The sequence below is a fragment of the Ctenopharyngodon idella genome, chromosome 20 (assembly GCF_019924925.1).
Source record: "Ctenopharyngodon idella isolate HZGC_01 chromosome 20, HZGC01, whole genome shotgun sequence".
NCBI classification, from domain to species: domain Eukaryota; kingdom Metazoa; phylum Chordata; class Actinopteri; order Cypriniformes; family Xenocyprididae; genus Ctenopharyngodon; species Ctenopharyngodon idella.
The window spans coordinates 1,856,220-1,884,211 of record NC_067239.1 but is presented as its reverse complement, the minus strand read 5'-3'; the positions used below and the strand labels follow the sequence as shown (position 1 = coordinate 1,884,211).

The window sequence follows — 27,992 nt, the reverse complement described above, 5'->3', positions numbered from 1 at the left end:
GTACCCGGAAACGCGTAACTGGGGAAACGGATATACGCAACGTAGCGGAAGAAAAATGTATACAATGGCAATTTGGAAATCAATTAAGTTATGAAAAAAGAGCATTAATTGCCTTTCTTTGTGGTCGGTGTGTTATGGAATGGCGGACTGAGAGCAGCAGTGCACCGTCAGACGCCGCTGTTTCGCCTCGACGGAACTGTGATTAGACGTGTCAGGCAGAAAGAGCAGGTATATTTATGACATCTGCTGAGCTTGACAGTATAGCTGGAGTTGAGTGTTTAGATTTGTGTTACATATCGACAGAATAAACGCACAGGCTGGGCGGAAAGAGTCAGGCAATTCAGTACGTGTACATGAATACAGACTGCATTCTGTCGCACTACGAGTTTAAAATATCCTGTATGTGCTATAAATAACGCCAGTCTTATTTATGTTAAATGACACTGTAAGATTAGCATGTTAGCCCCTAAATGCGCCATGTATCTGTTAGAGGGGTTGTTGACGTGCATGTCAGTACAGTAACGACTGGTATTTCATTGTTTCCAATGCTACTTTGGAGAATGAGTTGATCATTGGCGAGGGAATCCAGAGGAGGTTGCAAATAAAAAGGCTGACTGGAAGATGCCAAGAAGAAAACAGCAGAATCCACAACCTGTCAAGTGTAAGCTGCTTTTTCATCTTGTACTGTTGGCTAAATGATTTGTTTCTTAAGGTTTGCTTTACTAATTCACAGAAAGATGATGATAACTGGTCATGTGGTCTTGAGCCATTTAAACTTGCACACATCTGTCCAAAATCACCTGAATGTTAGCTATCATCAATAAGCAGATTCTTTGTTGCAGTAATAGCAGGGACAGCTAGACTGTATAAGCTATATATAATTATATTGAATTTTTAATTATTTTTATTGACAGGTCTCACAGAAACCTAATAATTGCACTGCCATCTGTTTTGATCATCTTGATTTTGAATTGTGCTTCCAGGTGTCAGACAAGATTCTTCTGATGATTATAAATGTATCCGATGTAATGAAATGTATTATGTGGCTAAGAGAACTAGGAGTTATTTCTGTGTTTGTGTGCTTGAGCTGAATTTAGCTGTCTGCACTGTGTAATTCACTTAATAGGAAGTAATTTTAGATTTTCAGTCGTAGATGGTGACTGTCATGGTAAATAATTGAATAATATTTTACTTGCTTTAAACATAACCTGCTGCTGAAGTATTGGTTGTTCATTGTTTGTTCTTTTCTTCTAAAAAAGTGGTTATCTCGCCCAGTAGATGGCAGTAAATCTGCAGTAAAGCCAGAGCCTGTTAATACTGCATAATGGGCTGCTTTTTTTTTACTTTTTGTTATATGAAGGTCACATTAAAGTCTTGGAAACATTTTACATTGCCTTCTTTATTTATCTTTACTATAAGTTTTCATGTATAGTAGCTGTTTTTTACACTTGGAAATCTTAAAATATGAAAATTCATTATAAAAATGTTATTACAGTTTTAAAAGTTAAGATAATCTCGCTGTTGTGGTCATTTTCACCATGACCAGCAGTTTTGCAACTAGTAAAGATAAAACGAACTATAAAAATGTTTTATTTTTTATTTTTTATATATAATCTTTAAAAATAGTTTATATGAAATATAATACATGTGATGTGTAAAGAAAAAAAAAGATGTCACAAATTATGTTTTCTTCAGAAAATGTTTAAAATGACATTTTAACCACAGAATGCTGTTAAACACAATACATAAATTGTGACTTGGTTGAAATGAGAAATGAAATAAATTAATCAGAGTGTGGAAAAAAAACATATTTTTCAAAAATTCCACAATGATGATAGTTGATTAATTGATTTCTTGTTGATTAACTGTTACAAATGAACATGATCCCACAAGATGGTGTGCAGTTTACTGTAAATCTTTGTTTGTATAATAAATGGAAGATTCAGTATTCCTCTTATGAAGTTTGCATCTGATGAATGGGTTTCACGTGGCTTTAGTAGTTTTACATCCTTTGAAACAAAAAGTATTAAAGTTTCCTATTAATAACATAAAATAAAGAATAAAATATATCATAACAAAAAAGAAACCATAAAAAAGTAAATACAATAGTAATATATACACACATTAATATCAACAGGCATTATCACAAAGGTAAGGACAGAAATGGCTCACATACAAATATACATACTTAGGTCAAGTTGCATGATATCCAGTGGACGCCATTGCTGCTGTATTTAACCATGACCCTTTGCTTTCAGTGGATTCTGAAGATGGTTTAGGCACTGTACGTCCAGCAAGCCTTACCTTTGAGAGCGACTTTCTCCTGGGACAAGAACTCGAGTTCTCAGATCCTGACAATGACAGCAAGATCATAGGCCTTGAAAAGTTCTCAGGTGAGTTACTGTACGAGTTTCCGAGGCTGACTTTGGTTGGGACGTGTTCCTGTCATCCAAATCCTAATTTGTGCCACTGTTTGAATGAGAATTGTGCCAGTTCCCTTGGTACAAACCAGTCTCATGCTAAGAAAATCATAAAATATTTATTTTTTTTATTACAAAGACCAAATTTAATTCAGATTTTGGAAACTAGCTCGTATTACAGGGTTCCCACTGTCACTGAAAATCTGGAAATATTGAGGAATTGTAAAATTGCATAACAGTTAGAATTGAACAGAGAAATTTCAAACCACTTTTTTTATTTGTGAAAGCAATTAATTACTTGACTATGACTATTACAGTGCCTATAGAAAATCATCATACCCCTTTGAAATAGGTACTTGATTTGTCGTACAGCCTGAAATCAAAACCCATTCCCCCCCAAAAAACACCTTCTCCAGCTGTATTTACAAATATTATCTTACAACATCAAAGTAATGAAAGAAAAAGGCAAATTCGGAAAAATTAATAAAAAGCTGAAAAACTAGAATAACATGGTTGGAAAAGTCATCAGTCCCCTGATTTAATACTTCGTAGTTTGCTTCACTGTAAAAATTGCCCAGAATTTACAGGATTAAAGAGTATTATTTTACAATAAATTTCAATTTACAGTGAAATGAATGCATGTTGGGTCATTTTCTTACAAATTACTGTTAACAGCAGCACAATGCTAACATTACAGTAATTTACTGCTCTTGTTTTGCTGTGAAATTCGCATTATAAAGTCTTTAACCATGCCACTGTAAGAAATTATATTCTTTACCACTGTATTTGTTTTGAAGTCGCCATTATGGTGATTAGTGTTCTGTTTGCTTGGGATCTTGGACCTTGTATAGTTACATTCAAGTTTCTGATCTAGCAAAGTCAGAAGCGACAAAAGAATACATTCAATAAAACAATGACAAGCTAGAATATAAAATAAGTTAATAGGCTGATTTTAAGTTAGTCAAACTATTGAATATAATGATTTAGTTTTAGTGTTATTTCAGCATGAAGATTTACCAGTATCTTATTTCAAATTCATAACTGCTTGTAGATGGATATTTCACAATAGTGAAGAAACTGCTGTGATTTATCTTTGAAAGGTGTGACATCATCTTGCAACACAAGACTTTTTTTCTTAAAAGCATCACCTAATGATGAACAGACATCAATACATTAAAACTACAAAACACAGTAATGGTGACATTCAACAAATAATAATAAAAAGATAAACTCTGAAGATGACATAATAAACCAACAACACAAACCGCTAAAAGTGAACCAAAAATATGTTCAGAAACATAGATAAAAAACTCTACAGCATAACCTATTCATGCTGCATTGCATGCTGGGTACCTTCATAGTACATATGCACTGTAGAAATACAGTATGATATTTGTTTACAATCATTTTTGTTTTCCAATACTGTAAATTCACTGTAAAACCAAGATTTTTTTTTACAGTACAATTGTAAAAACATGACGGAAATTGGCAGCACTGTAGATTTTACAATACATTTCCGAGAGTGCAGTTAAATACCAGAGAAGTCCTACTGTGAAAGTAATGCAATTATTAACCTGGAATATACTGTAATTTCACTCTAAATTTTTTAACAGTGTTTACTTACAGCCATTAATCATTTTGGATATGTCTGTATTAGCTTTGCACACCTAGGGGGAATATTTGCTCATTCTTCCTTGCAGAATTGCTCAAGTTAAGTCAAATTCTGTGGTGAGTGGCAATGGACTGCTCTCTTTAAGTCCATCCACAGATTTTCTATCGGATTTAGGTTGGCCACTCAAGGACATTCACCTTCCTATCCTTAAGCCGTTGCGTTGTTCTTTTGGCGGTATGTTTAGGATCATTGTCGTGTTGGAAGGTGAATGACCTGCCCATCTTCAGCTGTCTAGCAGAGGGATGCAGGTTTTGCTCAAGAATTTGGATGTACTTGGCAGCATCCATTTTCCCTTCAATCAGCAGGGACTGGGCGATTGGTCAAGAGAAAGAGAAATGGATGCTGCCAAGCCCAATCTAGGTGTGCAAAGCTAGTACAGACATATCCAAAAAGATTAATGGCTGTAATTAAAGCAAAAGGTGGCTCTACAAAGTATTAAATCAGGGGACTGATGATTTTCCCAACCCTGTTATTCTAGTTTTTCACATTTTTTATTTTATTTTTTTCTTAATTTTCAGAACTATTGCTTTTTCTTTCATTACTTTGATGTTGCAAGGCAAAATATGTAAATAAAGCTGGAAAAGTTTTTTTTTTTTTTTTGGAATGGGTTTTGATTTCAGGCTGTACGACAAGTAAAGTAACTATTTCAAAGGGGTATGATGATTTTCTATAGGCACTGTATATGATGACTGCTGAAAAATCTTGAGGATCTAAAACATACTGTATGCTTTAGATGACGAATTGCTGGCATTCATGAAGGGCCATATGTGCTCAATATGGGTAAGGACATTAACTGCAAAGACTGACGTGTAATGTTAGCGCTATTATGCAAACGTGCTGCATTTTGTCTGTCAGCGAGCAGTATGATCTTTCATGTACAGATGGGAGAAGAGAGCCTACCACCCTGGAAAATTTCTCTGGTTTTGGCATTCTGACAGAACATACAACTTCAAAATGGCAAATCAGGAAAAAATACAGTGTGCCACAACTATTATATAAGGGTCATCAAGATAGTCATCACCATCAAGGACACATTATAATAAGGCATTTAGTCGTCATCATCATCATCTCCTCTCAGGGTCTTTATCATAGTTGTCATGATCATCATCATCATCATCATCATCATCATCATCTCCCCCTCATCATCATCAGCAGGACCATTATAGTCATCATCATTATCATTAGGCTGGGTAATCATCCACCTGGGGTTTCCGAAACGGGTGATATAAAGGCCCGTTCAGACTTCAGACTCACACATTTCTACACATTGCATGTGCATGAGGACGACGCTTGCAGAAGGAAACCGCCGTTTCACAGAAAGACAGTGAGCAGAAACACCGTAGTCTTGTGTTTTATTGGAGTTCTACCATTTATTTGTTTCTATCAGAATTTACTTAACATTTGTCCACTGGCTTAGTGGGTGAGTATAAATGAGGAAAAATATTTTTCAGCTGTTGATATTTTGTGCAGAATTTGTAGTTTTTGTACTTTTGAGACAATTTTAGATGCATACGATCTTGCATGAGAGGTTTCCCTAAACCTTTTTTTGTGCATTAGTAACTCGTAGTACTAAGATACTAGTGTTACTAACTGTCAGCTTTACATACTACAGATACTGAAATAGTGTCTTATTCTTTACAAATTTTAGTTGTATTTGAATGCCTGCACACTGTCTCAGATTGCAGAAAACATATCTGTACAGCTGCATAATGTAATGCAGTGTCCTGCTGTGGTCCTGTACAGCTGACATCAGTCTGCCTGGCTTCCCCCTGGGAGACGAGGAGAGCTCCCCCTTCAGCCGCCTCAGTATGGAGAGTGACGCTGACGACCTCCGCGCAACCGAAAGCGAGCGTGAAGAGAGGGTTTCTGAGTCTGCCTTTCCCTCTTACCTCTCTTGCAGGGGCTGTGGTCAGCTCCTGGAAGACCCCCTGGGACCCGGCATGGACTTGGTGGGGCCCTACTGCATGCGCTGCTGCAAAGGGAATGCGGACGGCGTTGTGGACAGGAAGCTCTGCTCGGGCTTAGGCTTACAAGCGGAGTCTAGAGGGGGAGGGAATGAGGGCGCTGGTGGTGAGGATGGTACCCTAAAGCTCCACTCGTGCACGCTCTGTGGATTCACTTCGCGCTACACTAACCACGTTAAGAGGCACATGAAGACACACAACGGTGAAAAGCCATACGGGTGTCCGCTGTGCTCCTATGCGTCGGCGCAACTAGTGAACCTGCAAAGGCACTTGCGCATACACACCGGAGAAAAGCCCTATAAATGCAATCACTGCACATTTGCATGCAGTTCCTTGGGGAACCTGAAGAGGCACCAGCGCATGCATGCAGCCGTAAGCCCGGGTCAGAGTGCCACTCAGCCGGTCAGTGGCAGCTGTTTAAATCACACTACTGTGGGTCAGAAGGAAAAGGAAGGGGCTCCTGCTCCCACTGATGAAGGTAAGTAAGGTTCTGTCACCTTGAAAGAACATTGAACAGAGTTTTACAAAGAGTTATAATTCAGCATCCTTCAGTTGCAGGTGCTGTGCAATCTGTCTCACGTCCCCACGTGGGAAGAGATGGGAACTACTTGCAGACCTTTGATGGCCTCAGGCTTGCACAGCAGTCATCGACAGGGGTGTTGCAGTCAGGACAGGCTCCATCTGAACCCCCCATGTTCTTCCCCTTCACTTGTCGTCTATGCGGCATGGCCCTGGATGACGAGGACGGATCCTCAGCCCAGATCTGCGCCAAGTGCACCCTGGAGATGCTGACTAAGGACACACCAGGTTGCCCCGCTGAGCGAGGGGACAAGGTCTACACCTGTGCTGCCTGCCCCTTTCTCACCCACTACCCAAACCACCTGGCCCGCCACATGAAGACCCACAGCGGAGAGAAGCCATACAAGTGCCCGCAGTGCGACTACGCCTCCGCCCACTTTGACAACCTCAAGCGGCACCATCGTGTGCACACTGGGGAGAAACCCTACAAGTGCCACCTGTGTGACTATGCCTGCGGCAACCTGGCTAATCTCAAGAGGCACCAACGGGTGCATTCGGGTGCCAAACCCTTTCAGTGTGCAATCTGCAACTACAGCTGCAATCAGAGTATGAACCTGAAGCGGCACATGTTGCGCCACACGGGTGAGAAGCCCCATAAGTGCCAAGAGTGTGGCTACACCACTGGCCACTGGGACAACTACAAACGACATCAGAAGAAGCACAGCCTGACTACAGATGGCTGGGTTAAAGTGCAGATGCCTGGAAATGAGGAAGAGGTGGAGGACGAGGAAGAGGTGTAGCCTTTTATTGCAAGACAGTCGTCCATATGAGATTTTACTAAATTGTTGGTTGACCTTCTTTTCTTTTGTCCCCAAAATTATTTTTGGAATTGTTCACAAGCTGCTACATGAAGTCATGCACAAATTTAAAGGGATAGTTCACCCAAAAATGATTTACTCAACCTCAAGCCATCCTAGGTGTATATGACAATCTTCTTTCAGACGAACACAATCAGAGATATAATTAAAAATATTCTGGCTCTTCCAAGCTTTATAATGGATTACTTTTATGATGGATGGATGCGCTTTTTTGGACTTCAAAATAAGGAGCCCCATTCACTACCATTAAAAAGCTCAGAAGAGCCAGGATATTTTATAATATAATTTCAATTGTCTTCGTCTGAAAGAAGATAGTCTTATACACCTAGGATGGCTTGAGGGTGAGTAAATTATGGGTCAGTTTTCATTTGTGGATGAACTATCCCTTAAACGTTACCTGAATGTCCTAATGTCGGGGTTGTCAAATCCTGCTCCTGGAAGGCCAGGAGACTCTAAATAAACACGCTGAAGCAGCTAATCAAGGTCTTCAGGCTTATTCAAAACTTCCTGACAGGTCTGTGGGAACCGGTTGACGCTAAACTCTGCAGGAAGGTGGTCCTCCAAGGAGCAGTATTGGACATTCCTGATTAATGCCTTTGAACAAGGCAAAATGTTTGTGTTACCCAAAGCTCTCTAAGAGCGTTCTGAGCCTGATTGTGGTTCATTTATCAGTGCCAAACAGACACTACTGCACCACTGCCATAGGAAGTTCTTCTTTAAGCCTGGCGCAACGTTGCATGCACTTAAGTTTACCTTGGTTGACTGTTTTGAGGTTTTATGTAATTGATCATTTTTCATTCTTCTCAACCATACTGGTGAAAATGCCTTCAAAGATCATCTTTGATCATATTGTTTTTGCTCTCAATAATTCTGGGGGATTGTGTTGCCTTTTATTGTTGTGTGTATTTTATTGATTGTGAAAAATGCCATTTGTCTGAGTTTACTTGAAGCAAAATGTTGCATAGTGGATTTTTGTGTCATGCTGAACATAGAGCTTTTATTTTTGTATGTAATTTTATTTTTTATCTCTTGAGGAATGTATTTGCCACCCTTAGCTATACTGAAGGACGACAGTAAACGTAAACCCAATTATGCAGTTAAACCTTAAAGTTGCCAAGAAATGAATGAACATTGAAATCTTTTAGGTGTGTGGTGCTTGAGTGTTTTCTTGTTATTATGCAGTGGTTTCATTAATGCCTTAAATATTCTCAAATAAAACAGTTTGTGTTGAAACTTCTGCTTAACTTCACTTTCAGTCACAAAACTTAAGTTACTAGTTGCCAGCAGGATGTGATGAAGATGCTGAGACAGGCAGTATGTAATCCTCACACTTTCATAATGAGAGCTGTAATCCTCCCTGTGCTCTGCTGCGAACAAAACCAGTAAACATGCTAATGAAGACAGAGCCCCGGGCAGCACCAGAGCACTAACAACTCTTGCAGTCATCTTCATGCTGTTAGATTCATGTGAGAATGAGTTTGAAGTGCTGTTTTGAGGCCAAAGCTTACATTAAAAAAGAAAATTTGACAGTCTAATCTTTGAATGATGATTCAAATTATAGGAGGCAAAAAAAGCTACATGCTAATGGTGTTTTTATCCAGGATCATTTGCGGTAGGTTTCCTGTGTGGGATTTTACCAAAGGCCCCTTTAAGACTAGACGTTTCACTCGGCGGCCATCTTTGAAACGCCTCTCGAGGATGCAAGTGCAGCTCCTATGTCTTTGAAAGGGGGAAAAATCAAATTCTCCAAAGCTGTTCGCCAAGCTTTCGATTAAATTTCATGTTCGAAATCGCCAATGAAGTCTGACAACAACTGTATCATAAATTTTATTTCTAAGCGCTCGAATCATGACAAAACCGGCATTTTTCAGGCTAGATCAAGCTGAAAGCGCGCGTCTGACTGTTTAGGAACCGGAGCTTCTAACGGCTCCTGCAGTGACGCAATGACTTTAACAGTCGGCGATTGGCTCTTATTTAGAAGGCGGGACTTACTCCGCCATGTTGCGCGTTGCACTTTCTCCCATTCATAATAATACGAGTACACCGTCTTTCTATAAATAAAGTCTTTGATTTTACTAGCTAATCATAGAAGTCGATAAGACATACAGTATATGATAATCTCACATGCTGAAATATCCATCATACTATTGCTATCAAACCAAGGAAGAGAAAACAATTCACGTACACAGAGTAGCGTTGTTTGGCACCTAAATTTATTGAAACCCAGAAGGCTCTAACTTCCATTCTTGGATTTAAAATGAAGTGACCATTTAAAAAATAAATCATGCTCATAAGCTTTATGAGAGATGTATACGATTTAAGAGTACAGTTGGTTTACCCTTTTCATCCTAGATGATGATGATGCTGGTGAACATACTGAACATGGCAATCACAAATTACAGTCATCAGTTAAAATATATTCAGCCATACAGCACAAAGTATGAGAACATGAAAACAACATTCCGCACATGGGAAGAATCATCTGGGATGAAGGATATGGGCATTTCATTCAGTATTCAGTATCAATGCAGTCAAAACCCCAGCACAAATGTGAGATACAGCCATTTCCCAAGCACCATGTGATCACAATCCTCTGAGATGATTGCCACAATGAACTGGTCAGAAGTTTGGACACATTAGCCTACTATTATTAATGTTTTTAAAAGAAAATTCTTATGCTCATTAAGTCTGCATTTATTTGATCAAAAATACAGAAAAAAACAGTAATATTGTGAAATATTACAATTTAAAATAATGGTTTTGTATTTTAATATACTTTACAAAGCTGAATTTCCAGCATCATTACTCCAGTCTTCAGTGTCACATGATCCTTCAGAAATCATTCTAATATGATGATTTATTATCAATGTTGGAAAGAGTTGTGCGGCTTAATATTTTTTTTTATAACCTGTGCTATTTTTTTTAGGATTCACTGATGAATAAAAAAGTTAAAAAGAACTGAATTTATTCAAAATAGAAATCTTTTCTAACAACATACACTGTCCGTTCCAAAGTTACTGAAAAAATTACTGGGGACAGCATATTTTTTTCCTTTTTTTCTGAAAGAAATGAATACTTTTATTCAGCAAAGATGTGCTAAATTGATAAAAAAAAATGATAGTAAAGATTTATATTGTTAGAAAAGATTTCTATTTTGAATAAATACTGTTCTTTTTAACTTTTTATTCATCAATGAATCCTGAAAAAGTATCACAGATTCCCAAAAAATATTAAGCAGTACAACTGTTTCCAACATCATATTAGAATGATTTCTGAAGGATCATGTGACAGTGAAGACTGAAGTAATAATGCTGAAAATTCAGCTTTGATCACAGGAATAAATTATACTTTAAAGTATATTAAAACAGAAAACTGTTATTTTAAATTGTAATAATATTTCACAATATTATTACAATTTAATAATATTATTTAATTTACAATATTATATTTTTTTCTATATTTTTGATCAAATAAATGCAGCCTTATTAAGCATAAGAGACTTCTTTCAAAAACATTAAAAATAATAATGTGTCCAAACTTTTGACCGGTAACACACACACACACAAATATGTATGTATATATAAAGGAAAAATGAAAGTTTGGAATGATATTCTTCAAAACAAAGTGTACAAAGACAATCACTGAAATTTAAATGTGAAATTTGTAAACACTTCTTTTTCAACAATATTCTACAATTTTGTAAACACTGATAAATGTTAAGTTTTTAATTTTTTTATACAGCCTGGATTATATTTGATCAACTGTACTTGTTTATAATATACTAAAGATAATACAGGTATTAGTAAATATTCAGAATACTTTTTTATTTGCATGTACATTTATAAAAGTGACATTACTATGGTTTTACTTTTTTGTGCAAAATGCTTTAGTGAACTATAATTTTGGCATTTATGAGAAACCTTTTTAATATATTGGTTTGAATAACAGAACACAGACAAAACGCACAAAAAACAAAACAAAAATCAACTGACAGACCTACAAACCTCTTGCAAATGTTCCAGGATGTTTTCCCACAGTTAATATCTCAATAAATACCCAAGCCATCGACCTTTCTTAATACTGTGCAAAAAATCACGGGTTCAGCTAGTGCAAGCGGGCCTGCCGAACACACCGAAAACAAAGCGAGATTCAGGACACAGCGGAGGCCAGAATGAGAGAACTTGTGTCCGGCGCTACATTTAGAGAAATTGAACTGTAAGGCGGTTGAATCAGCGCAAGGCAGAGAACAAACAGGCCACAATAAAGAGGGTGATTTTCATCGAGGATATGCAATGAATATGCAGTAGGCATCAGGTGGAGTTAGCTGCGAGATTACCTTTCCTGAAAACCCAGGAATCTGCAGAGATCTACCAAGTTATAGGTCATTTTGTCGCTACTACACAAGAGGTTGAGCAACATTGGCACACTGCACGATACGAAGCAGAACTCTTCTCTATTAAATAATAGATTTTATGTTGACAGGAATTTGTGCCTACAAAATGACATGAGAGGAAAAGCACAGTTTTGTGTCTCTAGTAAGGAAGTACGATTCAATGAAGCCCGTCTGCAGAAGAAACTTTCATCACAGCCTAAATTAACATGCAGTAACTTGCCCTGAGGTGCTTATGTAACCCTGTATTAATTTAACCTTTGAAATCTCCAATTATGCCTCAAATCTGAAATTATCCGATTTTTGTTACTTTAACTGAGCGAGGACTGAATCTGAGGCCTCCCATAAAACTAATGAGAGACTTCATAGGTCATTTCAGGGACCCTTAATGTAATTCTTTCAGAAAGGGGTTACAATATTGCAGAACCGGGCATCTATTAAACTACACTCGCTAAATGAATCCGACTCCTTCAGTCCAGTCTATGAGGACGACTCCATCACAGGTCATCGTCCCCTATTCCTTCAAAAGCGTAGTTTCCATGGAAATCATTGCCACTGATGTCACTGGCTGAGTTGGAAGAACTAAGTCCTCTCAGGGAGACAGAAGACAGCTTGGTCTGTGGAAATAAATAAATAAAGGGAACAGGAGATAAGTGAAAAAAAAAACTCATGTTTTTGTTAACTAAAACTACAAACTACACTCTCAGAAACAGCTCGGGGTGGAGCCACAGTGGATCAAACTGGTCCAGCACATCACACTGGATTGAGATCTGGGGAATTTGGAGGCCAATTATGTGTTAAATAAAGTGTTAAATGACCAAATATTTCAGTTCTAAATAAAAAAAAAATTAATGATGTTCAATTATTCACTTAATAGGCTATTATAGTTATTATTTATTAACTAACAGTTAATCAAGTGTAAGAAATTACGTTCAATTGGTTTTATTTTGCACTAATTTGTTTTCTTACGCATTATATAGTAAGCTATATGCGTATTTTAAATTAATATCATTCGTACATACTTGGGATAATCATTAACTGACAGTTTGGGGAGACCCAATTTCAAGGGAGGGCCCGATTTGTCATGACACTGGATGCGTCCTGCGCGCAGTTGTGTCCGCACAGCTTTTAAAGTATACTCAACCACAGATGAGTTATTATGGAAGCTTGTTTCTGCCATGAAATAAAAAATACAAAAGGTAATTGCGACTTTTTATCTCACAATTATGTCTCAGAATTGAGATATAAACTCTCAATTGTGAGTTATAAAGTCAGAATTGCGTTATAAAGTCACAATTGCGTCATAAAGTCAGAATTGCGAGTTATAACGTCAGAATTGCGTCATAAAGTCAGAATTGCGAGTTATAACGTCAGAATTGCGTTATAAAGTCACAATTGCGTCAAAGTCAGAATTGAGTTATAAAGTCAGAATTGCGAGTTATAACGTCAGAATTGCATCATAAAGTCAGAATTGAGTTATAAAGTCACAATTGCGAGTTATAAAGTCACAATTGCGTTATAAAGTCAGAATTGCGAGTTATAACGTCAGAATTGCACGTTATAAAGTCAGAATTGCGTTATAAAGTCAGAATTGAGTTATAAAGTCAGAATTGCGAGTTATAAAGTCACAATTGCGTTATAAAGTCAGAATTGCGAGTTATAAAGTCAGAAGTGTGTTATAAAGTCAGAATTGCGAGTTATAACGTCAGAATTGCGTCATAAAGTCAGAATTGCGAGTTATAAAGTCAGAAGTGTGTTATAAAGTCAGAAGTGTGTTATAACGTCAGAATTGCGAGTTATAGTCAGAATTGCGTTATAAAGTCAGAATTGTGAGTTATAAAGTCAGAATTGCGAGTTATAAAGTCAGAATTGCGAGTTATAAAGTCAGAATTGCGAGTTATAAAGTCAGAATTGCACGTTATAAAGTCAGAATTGCGAGTTATAAAGTCAGAATTGCGAGTTATAAAGTCAGAATTGCGTTATAAAGTCAGAATTGTGAGTTATAAAGTCAGAATTGCGAGTTATAAAGTCAGAATTGCGAGTTATAAAGTCAGAATTGCGAGTTATAAAGTCAGAATTGCGAGTTATAAAGTCAGAATTGTGAGTTATAAAGTCAGAATTGCGAGTTATAAAGTCAGAATTGCACGTTATAAAGTCAGAATTGCGAGTTATAAAGTCAGAATTGCGAGTTATAAAGTCAGAATTGCGAGTTATAACGTCAGAATTGCGAGTTATAAAGTCAGAATTGCGAGTTATAAACCCAATTGCATGTTATAATGTGCAATTGTGAGGGAAAAAAGACTGACTTTTTCTCAGAATTGCGAGTTTATATCATGCAATTCTGACTTTATAACTAGCAATTCTGAGAAATAAAGTCAGAATTGTGATACACAAATTTGCAATTGCAAGAAAAAAAGTCAGAATTACCTTTTTAATTTTTTTTATTTAGTGGCGGAAACAAGCTTCCATAACATTTTGTGTGACTTGTGCCGCAGTAGATCTTCTGTTGGCTCGGACCAGACGGGATAGCCTTCAGTGCCCTCGTGTATCGGGGTCTTGGGCTCCCAACACCCTGTCACCAGTCTGTGTTTGTCCCTCATCGGACTACTGTTGGTAAATTCTCACCACTGCTGACCGGGAGCGACACGCATACCTCGCCATTTCAGAGATACTCTGACCCAGTCGCCTTGCCATAACAATCTGACCCTCGTCAAAGTCACTCAGATCTATATTCCTGCCCATTCCTCCTGCATCCAACATGTTGATTATGATTGTTTGCTTACCATCTAATCTACCCAGACCTTAATATGTGGCTTCACCATGTGGCAGATACTTCTTATTAATTAATACTATAATAATCTATAAATAATGCTAAAATAACAGGTACAAAAAATATATACATAGCAAGTTGATTATAAGGAAATGAAAAACAGACACAACTCACAGAGAGTTTGACTACTTGTTCACGGCTGGGATCAGGGGAATCCTGAAAAACATTCATGTAAAATTGCAAATTAACAATGCTTCATCTTCCATATCAAAAGTAGAATTTGCATTAGCAAAAACCTCCATGCCCACCAGTAATGGAGGAGACTTCACAGCTTGCTGACTGTCAGATCGCTGGAACGAGCCGTTCAGTCGCTTCTTCTGCATCTGCTGGAAACACATCACAATTACAAACTTAGAGAAAAAGAGAGAGAATGCTCCTCAAATACACGTCTCATAAAACACATTCCCGGTCTTATTTTGCAGGATTCATCGATGCATATTATTACAGCAAAAAAAAGAAGTTTCATAGTCTTTCATTAAAGTGCAGTAACTTGAAGACAACAGTTATTTTTGCTCTGAAACAACTTTCAAGGCCTTTTTTTTTTTGCAGCGCTCACTTTTGACAGTCTGAAGAAAATCCAGTCTCACATATGCTACAATACGACACATTAAGCCTATTATCCTGAAAGGGTTTATCATGCCAGTCTCATATAACAAAAACAAATTCATTGTGACTCAAACTCTTAAACGCACATTAACCAACTGAAAGATATTCCCACAGATATTTGACAGGTCTTTACAAGGCGGCAAACATAGACCTACTGACCTTTTTAATGCTTCCACCAGATTTCTTCACCATCAGCTCATCCACCATAGACTGCAGACAGATGCTCATCATGATGGCCTGGGGGGAAAAACAAAAAAGTCCCTTAGTCCGGTGGTCCTCAGTGATCACTTGTAGCATGTAAAATAAATGTTTTTTTATTTTTCATTTATTTAGACAATAGTATTGAATTTCAACATTCTGCGATGGATTCGGCACTGACCTGTGGACTGGTGATGGTGACCCACTGCAGACGGTCTTTGCTCATCAAGTACTCGAAGGCCAGCTCTAGTTTCACGTCACATTTACTGGAACTGCTTGGGTTCGCGGTACCGTTCGCCACCGGCACCTGCTGTAGAGTCAAGCCAGGTCATCACAAATACCATCATCATAATCATTGTTATTTTTGTCGAGGCAATTACAGCGGCCATTTCTAAACTCCTCTACATGGCAATTACATTCAAAGCTCAATTAGTCATCATTAGCTCTGCTCTAAATGTCATCATCCTCATAATTACATTGCATCACGAGCACAAAACACAAAAGTGTCTCATTAGAACAGACACAAAACAGTCAACTTCTTTACACAGACACAGGAAACTCTCTCAGTTCCATTATAAAGACATGGCTGTGCAGTCCCAGCCTCCTCAGCGTCCGGTCTTGGTCTCAGAGGACGGCCATTCTGAGCTCATTAGTAACAACTCTGCTATACTAGGGCAAAGACCAAGCCAAGACCACTGCAGAGTGGAGCAACTTCCACCTGCTAATGAAACGCCAGAATCCGCATTCAGAATGGAGATTTCGATCATCTTTACTTTGTTTCCTAATTCTAGTACAGTAATATGGCTGCAGAAAACCATGAAGGCATACATTTTGTGGGAGTCCCATGAAATAAATATGAATGTATAGATAGACGAGTGTCTGGTAGCTGACTGTTATACAGTAAGTGAGCAAAGAGACAAAGAGCACAGTCTCTTTTCCTGCTTTAAGCGGCTTTTTGGTCGTCCTCATTGCAACTTCCCATTTTCAGAAATAGACCGACCAGACATGCCTGAAGGGACAGTCATAGAAAGAATTTGGAGAAGAGTCTGGAGATGTAAAAGGAAGTTTTCCTACATCCGTACTGTGAAAAGTAGTACAGATAAATTGGAAAAATAAGGGGGTTTCAAGTTAAATTTGAGCATTTTGAACAACATAAAAAGTATTTTTTATAAAGATTTCAATGAACCAGGCTAAAATAAAATTAACTATTGCTTGCCTGTTTAATTTAAAGCAAACAAACAAAGAGAAACAGTGTCTAATTATGTCTAAAAAATAAATAAATAAATAAATAAGTGGTTCTTTTTGTTCAGAAACATGACTTTATTTGACTTCACAGGGTCAAGAGCCTCTCTTAACTCTCCACATACTTTAGGAATGGACTCTGGAACTGTGCAACTGCTAAATGACAAGCTTTTGTGCAAATTCAGCCAACCAGACTCCGCAAGACACTTGAAATGTCTAGTGTTGACAACAACATACTAAACAGTACCAGTTGATTTTAATCTTAAGCTTGTATGATTTTGCGGTCTTCTGCTGGGTTCAGAATATTTTTGTCTGTTACGATAGTCATTGTGTCAGATTATGCGATTTTGACTTTTAAATTCTTGTCATGTCGTGGACAAGAAACATATCAAACTACACATTGGATTTACCTACACCCGAGTCTGCGCAGTAGTGAGCGTGAAGTTGAGCCGCGGTATCTAGGCTCCGCCCACACTCCCACAGAATCGTACAGTTCACTGCAGAACAACTCATTATGTCGGTGTGAAATAAACAGTTACGGAAATGTAAAAATTAAAGTTAAGTTCCAATCTCTTCCCGAAAATCCAGAAAAGTCTCAGTGACTACTTCGCTCAGAGAAGCTATCAATCACAGCTGTCAATCATGATGTCAAACCCACATTTTTATAGCATTTATATAGGTTGTCGTCCACTTTGACACACTATATGAGATAAAACGATCAACGTCCCGACGACCATTGTTGTTTACGAATCCCCACAACACCCTACATCAAATAGATTGTGCCAAAATCAAGCTGATATCGTGTAGTCTGAACCGGCATAAATGTGTGGTTACATTTACCATTGCTCTGCAAAATCCGATCATTTGAATTGGAATCCGCATGATCAGGAGTTTCGCATGAAGGCGAAAAAGTTCCTCACACATATTTCGCTTGTGTTCAATTTGGTCAAGCGAATTCACTGCGTTAACCAACAGAAAGCTGCTTGGTTTGAAAGTGGCTAATGTGTGAGCTGTGCTTCATACAATCGACAATGGAAAATTTTGCTAATGCGACCACACCTTAAGATTTTGTATTGTAAAAGACTTCTTTCATCAAACTTACAGATGAAGTGTCATTCTACTTACTAATAAAGTTCTTTTCACAGGTTTTGCTATTACATTCATATTTAGACATTACAAAATCACAATTATAACGCTTACATGTTGGGCTGCTTTAGAGAAGAGGAAGAGTTGTTGTAGTAGAGTGTTGTTATCATGCCGTCATTTTACGCCGGACTGCTTCACAAACGAGGGTCAATTCAACGCTGGATTTGCACAAAAGATTAACATGACGGCACATGCTAGTCGATGAGTTGAATCAACTCCACAGCAACTACATAAATTTATCCACTAACCATTCAGAAACGTCCAGTTTCATTCTAAAAGTTGTAACTTCTTCCTGAGTCTCTCCATCAGTGTCGACTCCGGTTTGAACAATGTAAGGCTGAACACCGTTACTGACAATCCTCATTTTGGCTGCGTGAGATTCTCCAGCTTTGTTGTTGTTGAGCAACTAAAGTGTGAGCTGTTAAAGCTCCGCCCTCTTCTGGAAAGGGGGCGGGAGCAACAGCTCATTTGCATTTAAAGGGACACACACAAAAACGGCGTGTTTTTGCTCACACCCAAATAGGACAAATTTGACAAGCTATAATAAATGATCTGTGGGGTATTTTGAGCTGAAACTTCACAGACACATTTTGGGGACACCAGAGACTTATATTACATCTTGTAAAGGAGGCATTATAGGTCCCCTTTAATACATCACTACACAATCAACAATGGAAAATTTTGCTAATGCGACCACACCTTTAGACTTTGTATTGTAAAAGACTTCTTTCATCAAACTTACAGATGAAGTGACCCGCCAGCATCTCATACGTGTGACTTTGAAGCTGCCCTCTTTCATCTGTTCGCTGGGCAGTTTGACATGAAAGTTGAGTTCATTATTGCCGGCACCGACTATAACATGACAGCCCTTCTCTGGAAAATCTGTGATGCAGGGATCAAACTTGATGTAGCCGTAGTACTTGAGTGTCTGAGCCAATCTGATGAACTGTGGGAGAAAACATAGTTAGACACACAGATGGTAATCTAACGGACAAAAATGACTAGATTAACGAAGATTCAATATTACACATTCAGGTCTGAGAATGGACTTTAGCTTTTATAGAAGCAGTCAATTTCTTTCCAGATCATAGACACTAGGGAGATCAAATAACGTGTGGTGGAGCTCAGCCATACCTCCTTCTTTGAGCCCTTTTCCTGCAGGGATTTCAGCTGTCTGTGCTGCTCTTTGTTCACAAGGATCCATCCTCGCTCTATGTCAGACACCGCCTGGGTGGAAAAAGAGGGGGAAAATTGCTGTTTCTTTCACTCTGAACTTGACTTTTGAATAAATTATGTGTTTAAAGGAGATTTGTGTAGTTTTCGATGATAAAATAATCTTCAATCCCAGCTCAATATGCAGTCAGTTTAGTTTTTATTTCTAGTTTGTTTAGTTTTCATGCAATCATTTTTAATTTTCTAGTTTTAGTGATAGCACTTTACAATAGTATTCAATAGTTAATGCATTTGGTGTCATGAACTAACAATGAACAATATTTTTCAGCATTTATCTTGATTTGTTACTTAACCTTACACGTTACTGAAACTTACTGTTGTTCATTGTTAATTTTAATACAGTAATTTTATTGGTAACACTTTACAATAAGCTTCCATTAGTTAAGATTAGTTAATGCATTGACTAATATTAACTAACAATCAGCAATACATTTGTTACAATACTTATTAATCCTTGCTGTTAATATTAATTAATAAAAATACAACTGTTCATTGTTAGTTCATGTTCATAATATTAACAGATACAACTTTTGATTTTAATCATACATTAGTAAATGTTGAGGAGTAAGGTGTTACCATTTTATTTTATAACTTAAAATGCATATAATATATATATAAAATTACCATTATCAATTATTATTTAATGCATTAGGTATCATAAACTTACATTATAGATTAATAGTTCATGATCCCTACGAATTGAGTATTTTATGGCATTGGAAGTTAATACACAATAAGCAAAGGTAAAACACAACTGGCATTATTTTAAAATGTTTAATTGTTTAATTTCTCAGCAGTCTTGTGTTACTGTTATTCAGCAAAATGCCTAAATGCAGATGGGTTGCCAGTTTTATAATATAACATTTATTTTTGGCCTTTTTTTAAAATTTATTTTAATTAGTGTTAGAGTTATGAGACTGTATTTTAGTTTAGTTCCAGTTTTTCTTAGGTTAGTATGTCTTCTTATTCCTGTTCATTAAAATGTTTAATTTACTTTTCAATAAAAACAACAACACTGGCAGAGAGAACTATAATTAAGCCATTTTTGGATGATTCCCACAAAGTAAAAACAAATGACCAATCAGAACACGAGCCACATTATTTGCCAGAACCATTATGCACATTTTTGTGCGATGGACCACACACACAGTGTGCCTTTAAAACATGAGATTGTTACCTGAGCATATAACAAGTTGAGTCCCACGCGGTCGTCCATGACATCATTGTCGTACGCGGTGTCCCAGTAGCTGAGAGCAGGACAGGAGACAATGATGATTTGAAAGTTATTTCAGGGACATGCTATAATTTACCTTCTTGCTCTTTGATCACATCTGATGTCTGATGTATCATCTAAAACCATTAAGCAATTCAGTGACTTTAAATCATTGAGTTTTACTGCATAATCACAGCCTTTATGCACACATGCCTGAGGATCTGACCCAATAGTCTAGAAAACATTCAATTAAATCCTCCATCAAGTTAAACACAGACTTCTGTCCTGTTATAAAACATCTGCCTATATCTATATAGAAATACCATCTTAACAAATGCTGCTGCAGTGCATTTCTCCATTCGCATAGAAACAAATGACAATCTGGCAATACAAGCAATCTTCAGAATGTCAAAAACCATTCTCATCACGCTGTGGGCAGAAATGGTAAATACGTTTGAGAAGAGTTTGTAAGAGCACAAAGATACAATCCTGCATAACAATAGATATTGTCCACATATCAGCCAAGACTGGATACCGTTAAATCTCATTTGAAAGCTTTTAGCGGTTGATGCTTGAACATTTTTAACCCTAGAATGCATAAAAGGGGTCAAAACATTTATTTGATAGTCATTTATTTGAAAACATTTATTGATTTCTTAGTCATAAGATTAGATTTTTTTTTTTTGTATAACTACCCCAAGAATGCATAAAGTGGGTCAAATTGAACCGTATTCATTTCCTACTGAATGTAGTACATTCAGACTGCATTCATACTACACACATTCATGCTTGATAATACTTTATTTACACTATACACATGTATACTTTAGATACAGTAGAGGAAGGCTACAGGAAACAAAGGAAAGGTGCAAACTCTGCACAAACGTTATGCTTAGAAAGATGCAAATCTTATGTGAAATGGTCTGTCTCTCTCTGAAAAGATCATTTTCACATGGTCTGTGAGAAATGTGGGGAGTGAGGAATATACTCTATAGTAGATCTAAATTAGCTTAAGAAAAAGTACAATTGCATTTTAAAAAGAACAAATTTCAGCTTTTCGTAATGAATATATACAAGGTAAGTGGACAAATAAACATGTTTGATATATTAAAGTTTCCTTGTAATCAATTTTATCCCTTAAAACTCATCTTTGATCACCAAAATGACATATTTAAATGTTTTTTCCTTGAGAGAAAAAAAAAAAAAACCTTCATGCCTTAAAATAGCTTGAATGTAACTCTACACCCTTGCCTTATTTAGTATAGGTGGTTCTATGAATATGCTAATTAGCCCCGCCTCCACTCACACCAGTGCAGAGATCCACTCATTGACGATCACACTTGACATGATTGGTTACAAGCGATTTCAAACTGCGGGTTTGAGAATGTCTTTGCTTCACTGCAGTTAAGGAGAAAATACTCAGCAATGGTGCTGACTTATGAATTTTGCGCATTGGTTTGTCTTAAAGTATATTAAAAACACCACATAGACATATAAACAACATTAAAACTTGATTTTCTCCTCAGGGGGACTTTAAAACATTTATTTATTATCAATTAATTATTACATTACTAGCACAATTTTTTTTTCTTTTTTTTTTTGTTGTTGAAGAAAATCATTAATATCAATACGGGTCATTTTAACCCCCTTTTTGCATTCATGTAGGTCTTTTGGTTCATGCATTCGAGGGTTAAAATATACATGACTGGCAACGAGCAGAAAAAAAAGGCATGGGAACATATTTTGTGAAATGTCTATTTTTCAAAAAAAAAAAAAAAAAAAAAAAAAAAAAAATGTACACTACAATTCAAAATGGTTTTTTATTTGTCTGAAAATCTCTTATGCTCACCAAGGCTACATTTATTTGATCAAAAATGCAGTAAAATTAAAAAGTAAAATATTAATATTGTAAAAAAGTAATATTGTGAAATATTACAATTTAAAGCTGCAGTCCATAAGTTTGTCTTTGTCGCCATCTCTGTTTGAAACCTGTAATTGCAGTTATTTGTGGAATTATCATCTTTACGTGGGTTGTGCCTTGGCACGGCTCCTCAGCGCGGATGAATCTAATGTTTGCTGTCAATCACCACACCGGTGTGGATACTGTACTCAGAATCACAGATTCTGTCTTGGAAGTATGACCAAAATAATAATTTTCACCGGAAAATGTCATCTGAACAAGTAAGTAACAAATCTGCCACTTTTGTTCTGACAAACTGAGGAAAAAAAAAAGCATTACAATAAATCAAGCTGCCAATGGTGATTAAATCTAACGATCACTTAGCTCAGATTACGTCAAATTGTGCAAATTATTATTCATGTTATACTTTGTTCTCAAATTGTTAACGTTAACAACATCAGCATTGCGTGACTGTGTGTATTTAGTGTGTATTAGCATTACCTGTAGATTTCAATTTCTGTACAGTCTAATCTCTAATGTTAATTTGTCATAGCATACAATCTGCCATCAAAATGATATGTTTAATTATTGCAGCTGCTGTGAGAAAAGGCTATAAATGATCCGCACCAGCAGCATCCTCACATGCCATATAGCCTACTAGCTGGGACTCGTTCTTTATGTAAACAGACGTGACGTAATGACGCAAAGATGAAAGGCTGGATGCTGCAAAATTGATTTGAGTTACGGACTGCAGCTTTAAAAGAGTTGTTCTCTATTTTAAGAAAAAACATGTTGAAAACAATTTTTGCTGCTTCGTATTTTGTGGAAAGTGCTGTCACTTTTGATCAAATAAACACATCATCTTAATTTACAGTAGTGCATCTTTTCATTCATCTCTATTAATAACATATCTGCACTTTTATACCCCTTTCCTGTCACTGTTAGCAGCCAATCAGGGGTGTGTTTCCCCAAAGAAAATATGGTCACAAGTTCAGTCATTACCAACAGAGATCAATGGAACTTGCGACCATAGTTGGCTAACAATGCTTTTGGGAAACGCACCAGAGCAGCCAGATCGACATCCCGTTCCTGATGCAGTGAACAGGTGGGATCTGGCTGAAGGCTGTCTGTAATCTCTTGTAAAGTAGGTCAAGAGGCCTGCGGTTCTCCTGAGGGGACTGAAAAGAAACACACTTTTTCCAAAAGTATGTGTTAGAGGTGAAAGTGGAACGATTTCAGGAAAATAATCCCTGCTAAGCTGTGCTAATATGCTAAAATGGGAAATTTATGTTCACATAACACCTTCACACCTGCTTCCACTGCACATGGTGAAACACATGGTGTTCTCTATGCCCATGCTCGTGGTTTTACATAAATAATCTCCCTTGATTCTCTCAAATTATGCCATTACATAAACCGTGCACTCCAAAGGGCATTTAATGAATATACTGCTGTTCATAAAACACTAGGAACATCAACATTTATAAGCCGAGCGCGGACTGGCACTTTCCTGTGAATAAATAATGAAGTTTGTATCGCTCTAAACTACTTCAGAGATTCTGTAAAGCACAGCAATTCAGAGTTACGAAAGAGATATCTAAATCCAGCTGTCTTCAAGTCCAAAATATCTAAAGTGGGAAATACGAAAATGACTGTTGCACAGAAGCACACGAGCAGAGGTGACTATCATACACTCCTCTACAACAGGAAGACAAAAAAGTGCCTCTCTAGTATTTTAAACAGGATGAATATGGAGCCTTGTGGGGTGCCTCTTCCTAGAGCAAATATCCATGTGTTGAATAGCCCTTTGAGACGACTTCAATCTCACCGTTAAAGTTATACTTCAGGAAGCAAGCATGAAGTTTCTGAGAGACATTTTAAACTCTGTAACTTTATTAAAGGGATAGTTCAACCAAAAATTATAGTTCTGTCATCATTTACTTAACCTCATGTTATGACAAACCTGTATGACTTCCTTTATTCTGGTTATTTTTTTTAAGAATATCTTGGATATTATTATTATCCATTTAATAAAAGCGAATAAGCACTGTAGCTGTCAAGCTCAAAAATGACAAAAAACATGGTATCAAGAACACAGTCCGTGTGACTTGTGGGATATATTACAACATATCTGATAACTTTGTGTGAGGAAAATAACAAAATTTAACATTATTCATTGAAAATCTTCATACTGTAGCTTTTCTTGATGCATCTTTTAAGTTTATGATCTTTTCAATGAATCAGATGATTCAGTTCATAAAAAGGTGTTTTGTTTTTGATCTGTTCTTCACAGTACGGCTATCATATGCTATTGTAGACATGAAATTATATTTTTATAGTGCTTTTGCATCCTTTTTGAAACTTAAAGGGGTGATTGATTATGATTTCACTTTTTTAACTTTAGTTAGTGTGTAATGTTGCTGTTTGATCATAAACAACATCTGCAAAGTTACGACGCTCAAAGTTCAATGCAAAGGAGATATTTTCTTTTACAGAAGTAGCTTTTAAGGACTACAACAAACGGCTGGTAGGGACTACAACAAGCTTCTTCCTGGGTTGGTGACATCACAAACCCAAAATTTACATAAACCCCACCCCCAAGAACACGCAACAAAGGGGGTGAGGCCATGTTGGACTGCTTCACAAACGAGGGTCAATTCAACGCTGGTTTTGCACAAAAGATTAACATGACGGCACATGCTAGTCGATGAGTTGAATCAACTCCACAGCAACTACATAAATTTATCCACTAACCATTCAGAAACGTCCAGTTTCATTCTAAAAGTTGTAACTTCTTCCTGAGTCTCTCCATCAGTGTCGACTCCGGTTTGAACAATGTAAGGCTGAACACCGTTACTGACAATCCTCATTTTGGCTGCGTGAGATTCTCCAGCTTTGTTGTTGTTGAGCAACCGAAGCACGAGCTGTTAAAGCTCCGCCCTCTTCTGGAAAGGGGGCCGGGAGCAGCAGCTCATTTGCATTTAAAGGGACACACACAAAAACGCCGTGTTTTTGCTCACACCCTAAATTTGACAAGCTATAATAAATGATCTGTGGGGTATTTTGAGCTGAAACTTCACAGACACATTCTGTGGACACCAGAGACTTATATTACATCTTGTAAAAGGGGCATAATACAGTAGGTCCCCTTTAAAACATTAATATGTTTTCAAAATATCTTCTTTCAAGTTCTGCAGAAGTTACAAAGTCATACAGGTTTAGGGTAAGTAAATGACAGATTTTTTTTGGTGAATTATCCCTTTAAACAGGATGTTTTTGTTATAGAAGTATTTCAAGAACATCAAATCACTTCATCCCTGAGCTACATAAATATATACTCTTGTTACATATACTCTGCTATTAGACATAATGCTCAACAATCACTTCCAAAATTAGTTTTGTACCTTTTACGGAGGACGATATGGTAGTCGGGACTATGCAGGCTGGTGATGGACACGTAGGGCAGCTCAAATTCTTGCAGTTTTCTCACGTCTGGGACACCGTGGGAGGTCGGAGAGGTTTGGATGAGGGAATGAGAGACCAGATGAAATGTGTGAGTGCCTTCAGACTCAAGGACATTTGGAGAGTAATAACAATGACAACAAACAAAGTGAGATGGGGGAGAATCCATCTGGCTAAAGCCGTAGAGGGCACAATAACATGTTTATCACTTTGTGCAAGAGAGGAGGAGGAACAGAGGGAAGGAAGGAGGGAGGGAGAGAATAAATACTGCAGCTGTTAGAAAAGACGTTTTCTCTAGAGTTTGGAAAGAGGGAGAGATGGAAGCCAGGGATTGAACTGAAATGGGCATTGAGCTTTTAGAAACATTAAAAACAGGAGTGTGAAAAGAAGAAGAGACGACAGTTAGATCGATAGCATAATGCATGCCGTCACAACTGTTCATTCTACTCTTTGGCTTACCCTTTCAGTAGTCTGACATTAGACAGCATGTTAAGACAAGAACGGCATTATGTGATGGGAGTATCTTAATAAATACATGTGTACTACATCATCACCACGTTTCTAATTGCTTTGTATGGTTATTGCATATAGTTGCCACTGTAAAGGCCTAAAAATTTTTGTAAAATACTAAAAAAAAAAAAACTTCTATTGTTATTATTATAAACCCTATTGTAATTGTTAAAATTTCCAAAAGATCAGCATTCTGCCATAAAAGTAACCGGGCAGACCAAACCGTAAGTTGTAGAGACTTGAAACTTGACCGTCTACAATGACGGCAAACATCGCCCCGATCGGACTGACGGGGGCGCTACAGTGATCAAAAGTATGAAAATCAATCATAACTCCTAAGTGTAGATTCAAGTGTCTTATATCGTTGGAATCCTTAGCTCAAGACGGACAAAATGTATGTCTCGGATTTGATCGTCGCTCTGGTGAAATTTGAGTATTTTTTGAAAAACCTACTTTTGCAAACTAGTCCTAGGTTTTTGGCCCGATCGGAAACCAAACCAGTGCAGCGAGATTCTCTGGAGTATGATTGTCAAAAAATATCAAAAAAAAAAAAAAACAAGTTGAAATTTTGATTCACAATCCCTAAGGGTCGCCAAAATGTTCGAAGTGGGCGGAGCCACTTTTACTAAAATGGCTATAACTCGTGAACGGAATGAGATATTTTCACCAAACTTGGCACACACATGTAAGAGCTCATTCTGTGGTCGCGTGAAAAGGATGTGGCGACTGGCCACTTGGTGGAGCTATAACATGGAAAAAAAAAAACTTAAAAATGGCTATAACTACGCAACCTGAAGTCTGATTGACTTGAAAGTTGGTATGCGGTCCAAGGTGCCAAGACTGCCTTTGTAGACATTCGCGAATCTCTAAAAATGTGGTCGGCGGCGACCAATGAAGTTTGAGCAGCTGTCAGACAAGGTTAACGGAGACTAATCGGAAGGAAACTCGCTGGGCCTGTTTGACTCACGGCCCTAGAGGCCTGTGAGAAATTCTAAAGAAATCGGCCACTGGGGGGGCCTTCGCGTTTTTCACGTGTTTAAAGGATTGTATATCATGCGTTTTTTCTCACACGCCAATGACCTTCATACCACATGGTAGAACTTCTCATTCTGAGCAACTTTGCCTCTAGGACCGCCGCTGTCCAACGAATCGTTCATTAAATATTGGAGATTATTCCAAAAAGCAACTTTGGCGAACTAGTCCTAGGTTTTTGGCTCAACCATATATTTCCTATGATAAATTGCCTGTATTGGCTGTAAATGATTTTTTCCCCATCCATGATAGAAAAGGTTACAGGCTTGCTAATTAAAACATTACACTGAATAATTATATTCAGATTTATTTCCAGAATTTATAACAACAACAACAACAATAATAAAGTAGGAATTTTATTTCTGTTTTAAGCACAGACATTCTTTGGCACATATTTGTTGATCCTGGCTCCACCATCAGTCAATCGAAAATCAGGTTCTGTTTGCAGGCATTTATTTTTCTCACTTTTTTTCTCCAATGCATATTTCTGCCAAGTATGGGCAGGATGCCAAAATCATTTTTGGGAAGGATTCTTATGGGGACTGTTTTCCATCATATCTGACAGGATTAACCTTGTTTCAGGTAAGGATCTAGCAATTGAGTGGGAGACACATAGCATGTCATTCCTCAGGGATGCGTGATGATTCTGTGCTAAAAGTAGTCGAACAATGACAGCTCGTATAAAAAAAGTAGACATGGAAAGTTCCACAAACAAAACGACAACGTTACATGCAGACAAGGAGAGCGGCTGCCAGACATCTGCATAAAATCAGAGAA

The 27,992-nt window shown here is 37.4% G+C and overlaps 2 protein-coding genes and 1 long non-coding RNA gene across 6 annotated transcripts in view; 2 read left to right on the top strand and 1 right to left on the bottom strand.

Annotated features, from left to right (window-relative positions):
* The window catches only part of LOC127502251 (uncharacterized), a 114,072-nt gene that overhangs the window by 73,863 nt on the left and 12,217 nt on the right, over positions 1 to 27,992 (top strand). The gene's annotated exons all lie outside the window — the stretch shown is intronic.
* znf513a (zinc finger protein 513a) lies at positions 11 to 8,686 on the top strand. Of its 3 annotated transcripts, XM_051874950.1 has the most exons (5): positions 11 to 229; positions 549 to 661; positions 2,259 to 2,393; positions 5,836 to 6,534; positions 6,609 to 8,686. In XM_051874950.1, the coding sequence occupies exons 2-5, from the start codon at positions 622 to 624 to the stop codon at positions 7,373 to 7,375; spliced, it is 1,641 nt and encodes a 546-aa protein (XP_051730910.1). In that variant the 5' UTR covers positions 11 to 229; positions 549 to 621; the 3' UTR covers positions 7,376 to 8,686. The 3 variants fall into 3 exon arrangements, with proteins under 3 accessions (XP_051730910.1, XP_051730912.1, XP_051730911.1); XM_051874952.1 differs by lacking the exon at positions 11 to 229 and having other exon boundaries at positions 647 to 661; positions 5,993 to 6,534; XM_051874951.1 differs by lacking the exons at positions 11 to 229; positions 549 to 661; positions 2,259 to 2,393 and adding an exon at positions 5,368 to 5,512.
* Positions 9,645 to 27,992, bottom strand: part of snx17 (sorting nexin 17) — a 40,612-nt gene continuing 22,264 nt past the window's right edge. The window contains exons 7-15 of one of the 2 annotated variants that reach the window (XM_051875005.1): positions 25,616 to 25,703; positions 20,276 to 20,345; positions 19,000 to 19,092; positions 18,608 to 18,811; positions 15,659 to 15,787; positions 15,439 to 15,516; positions 14,922 to 14,999; positions 14,788 to 14,829; positions 9,645 to 12,460 (exon numbers count right to left, since the gene is read on the bottom strand). In XM_051875005.1, the coding sequence (XP_051730965.1) occupies positions 12,341 to 12,460; positions 14,788 to 14,829; positions 14,922 to 14,999; positions 15,439 to 15,516; positions 15,659 to 15,787; positions 18,608 to 18,811; positions 19,000 to 19,092; positions 20,276 to 20,345; positions 25,616 to 25,703 (902 nt within the window). In that variant the 3' untranslated portion in view covers positions 9,645 to 12,340. The remainder of the gene's footprint in view (positions 12,461 to 14,787; positions 14,830 to 14,921; positions 15,000 to 15,438; positions 15,517 to 15,658; positions 15,788 to 18,607; positions 18,812 to 18,999; positions 19,093 to 20,275; positions 20,346 to 25,615; positions 25,704 to 27,992) is intronic. The other variant, XM_051875006.1, reaches the window with a different exon arrangement.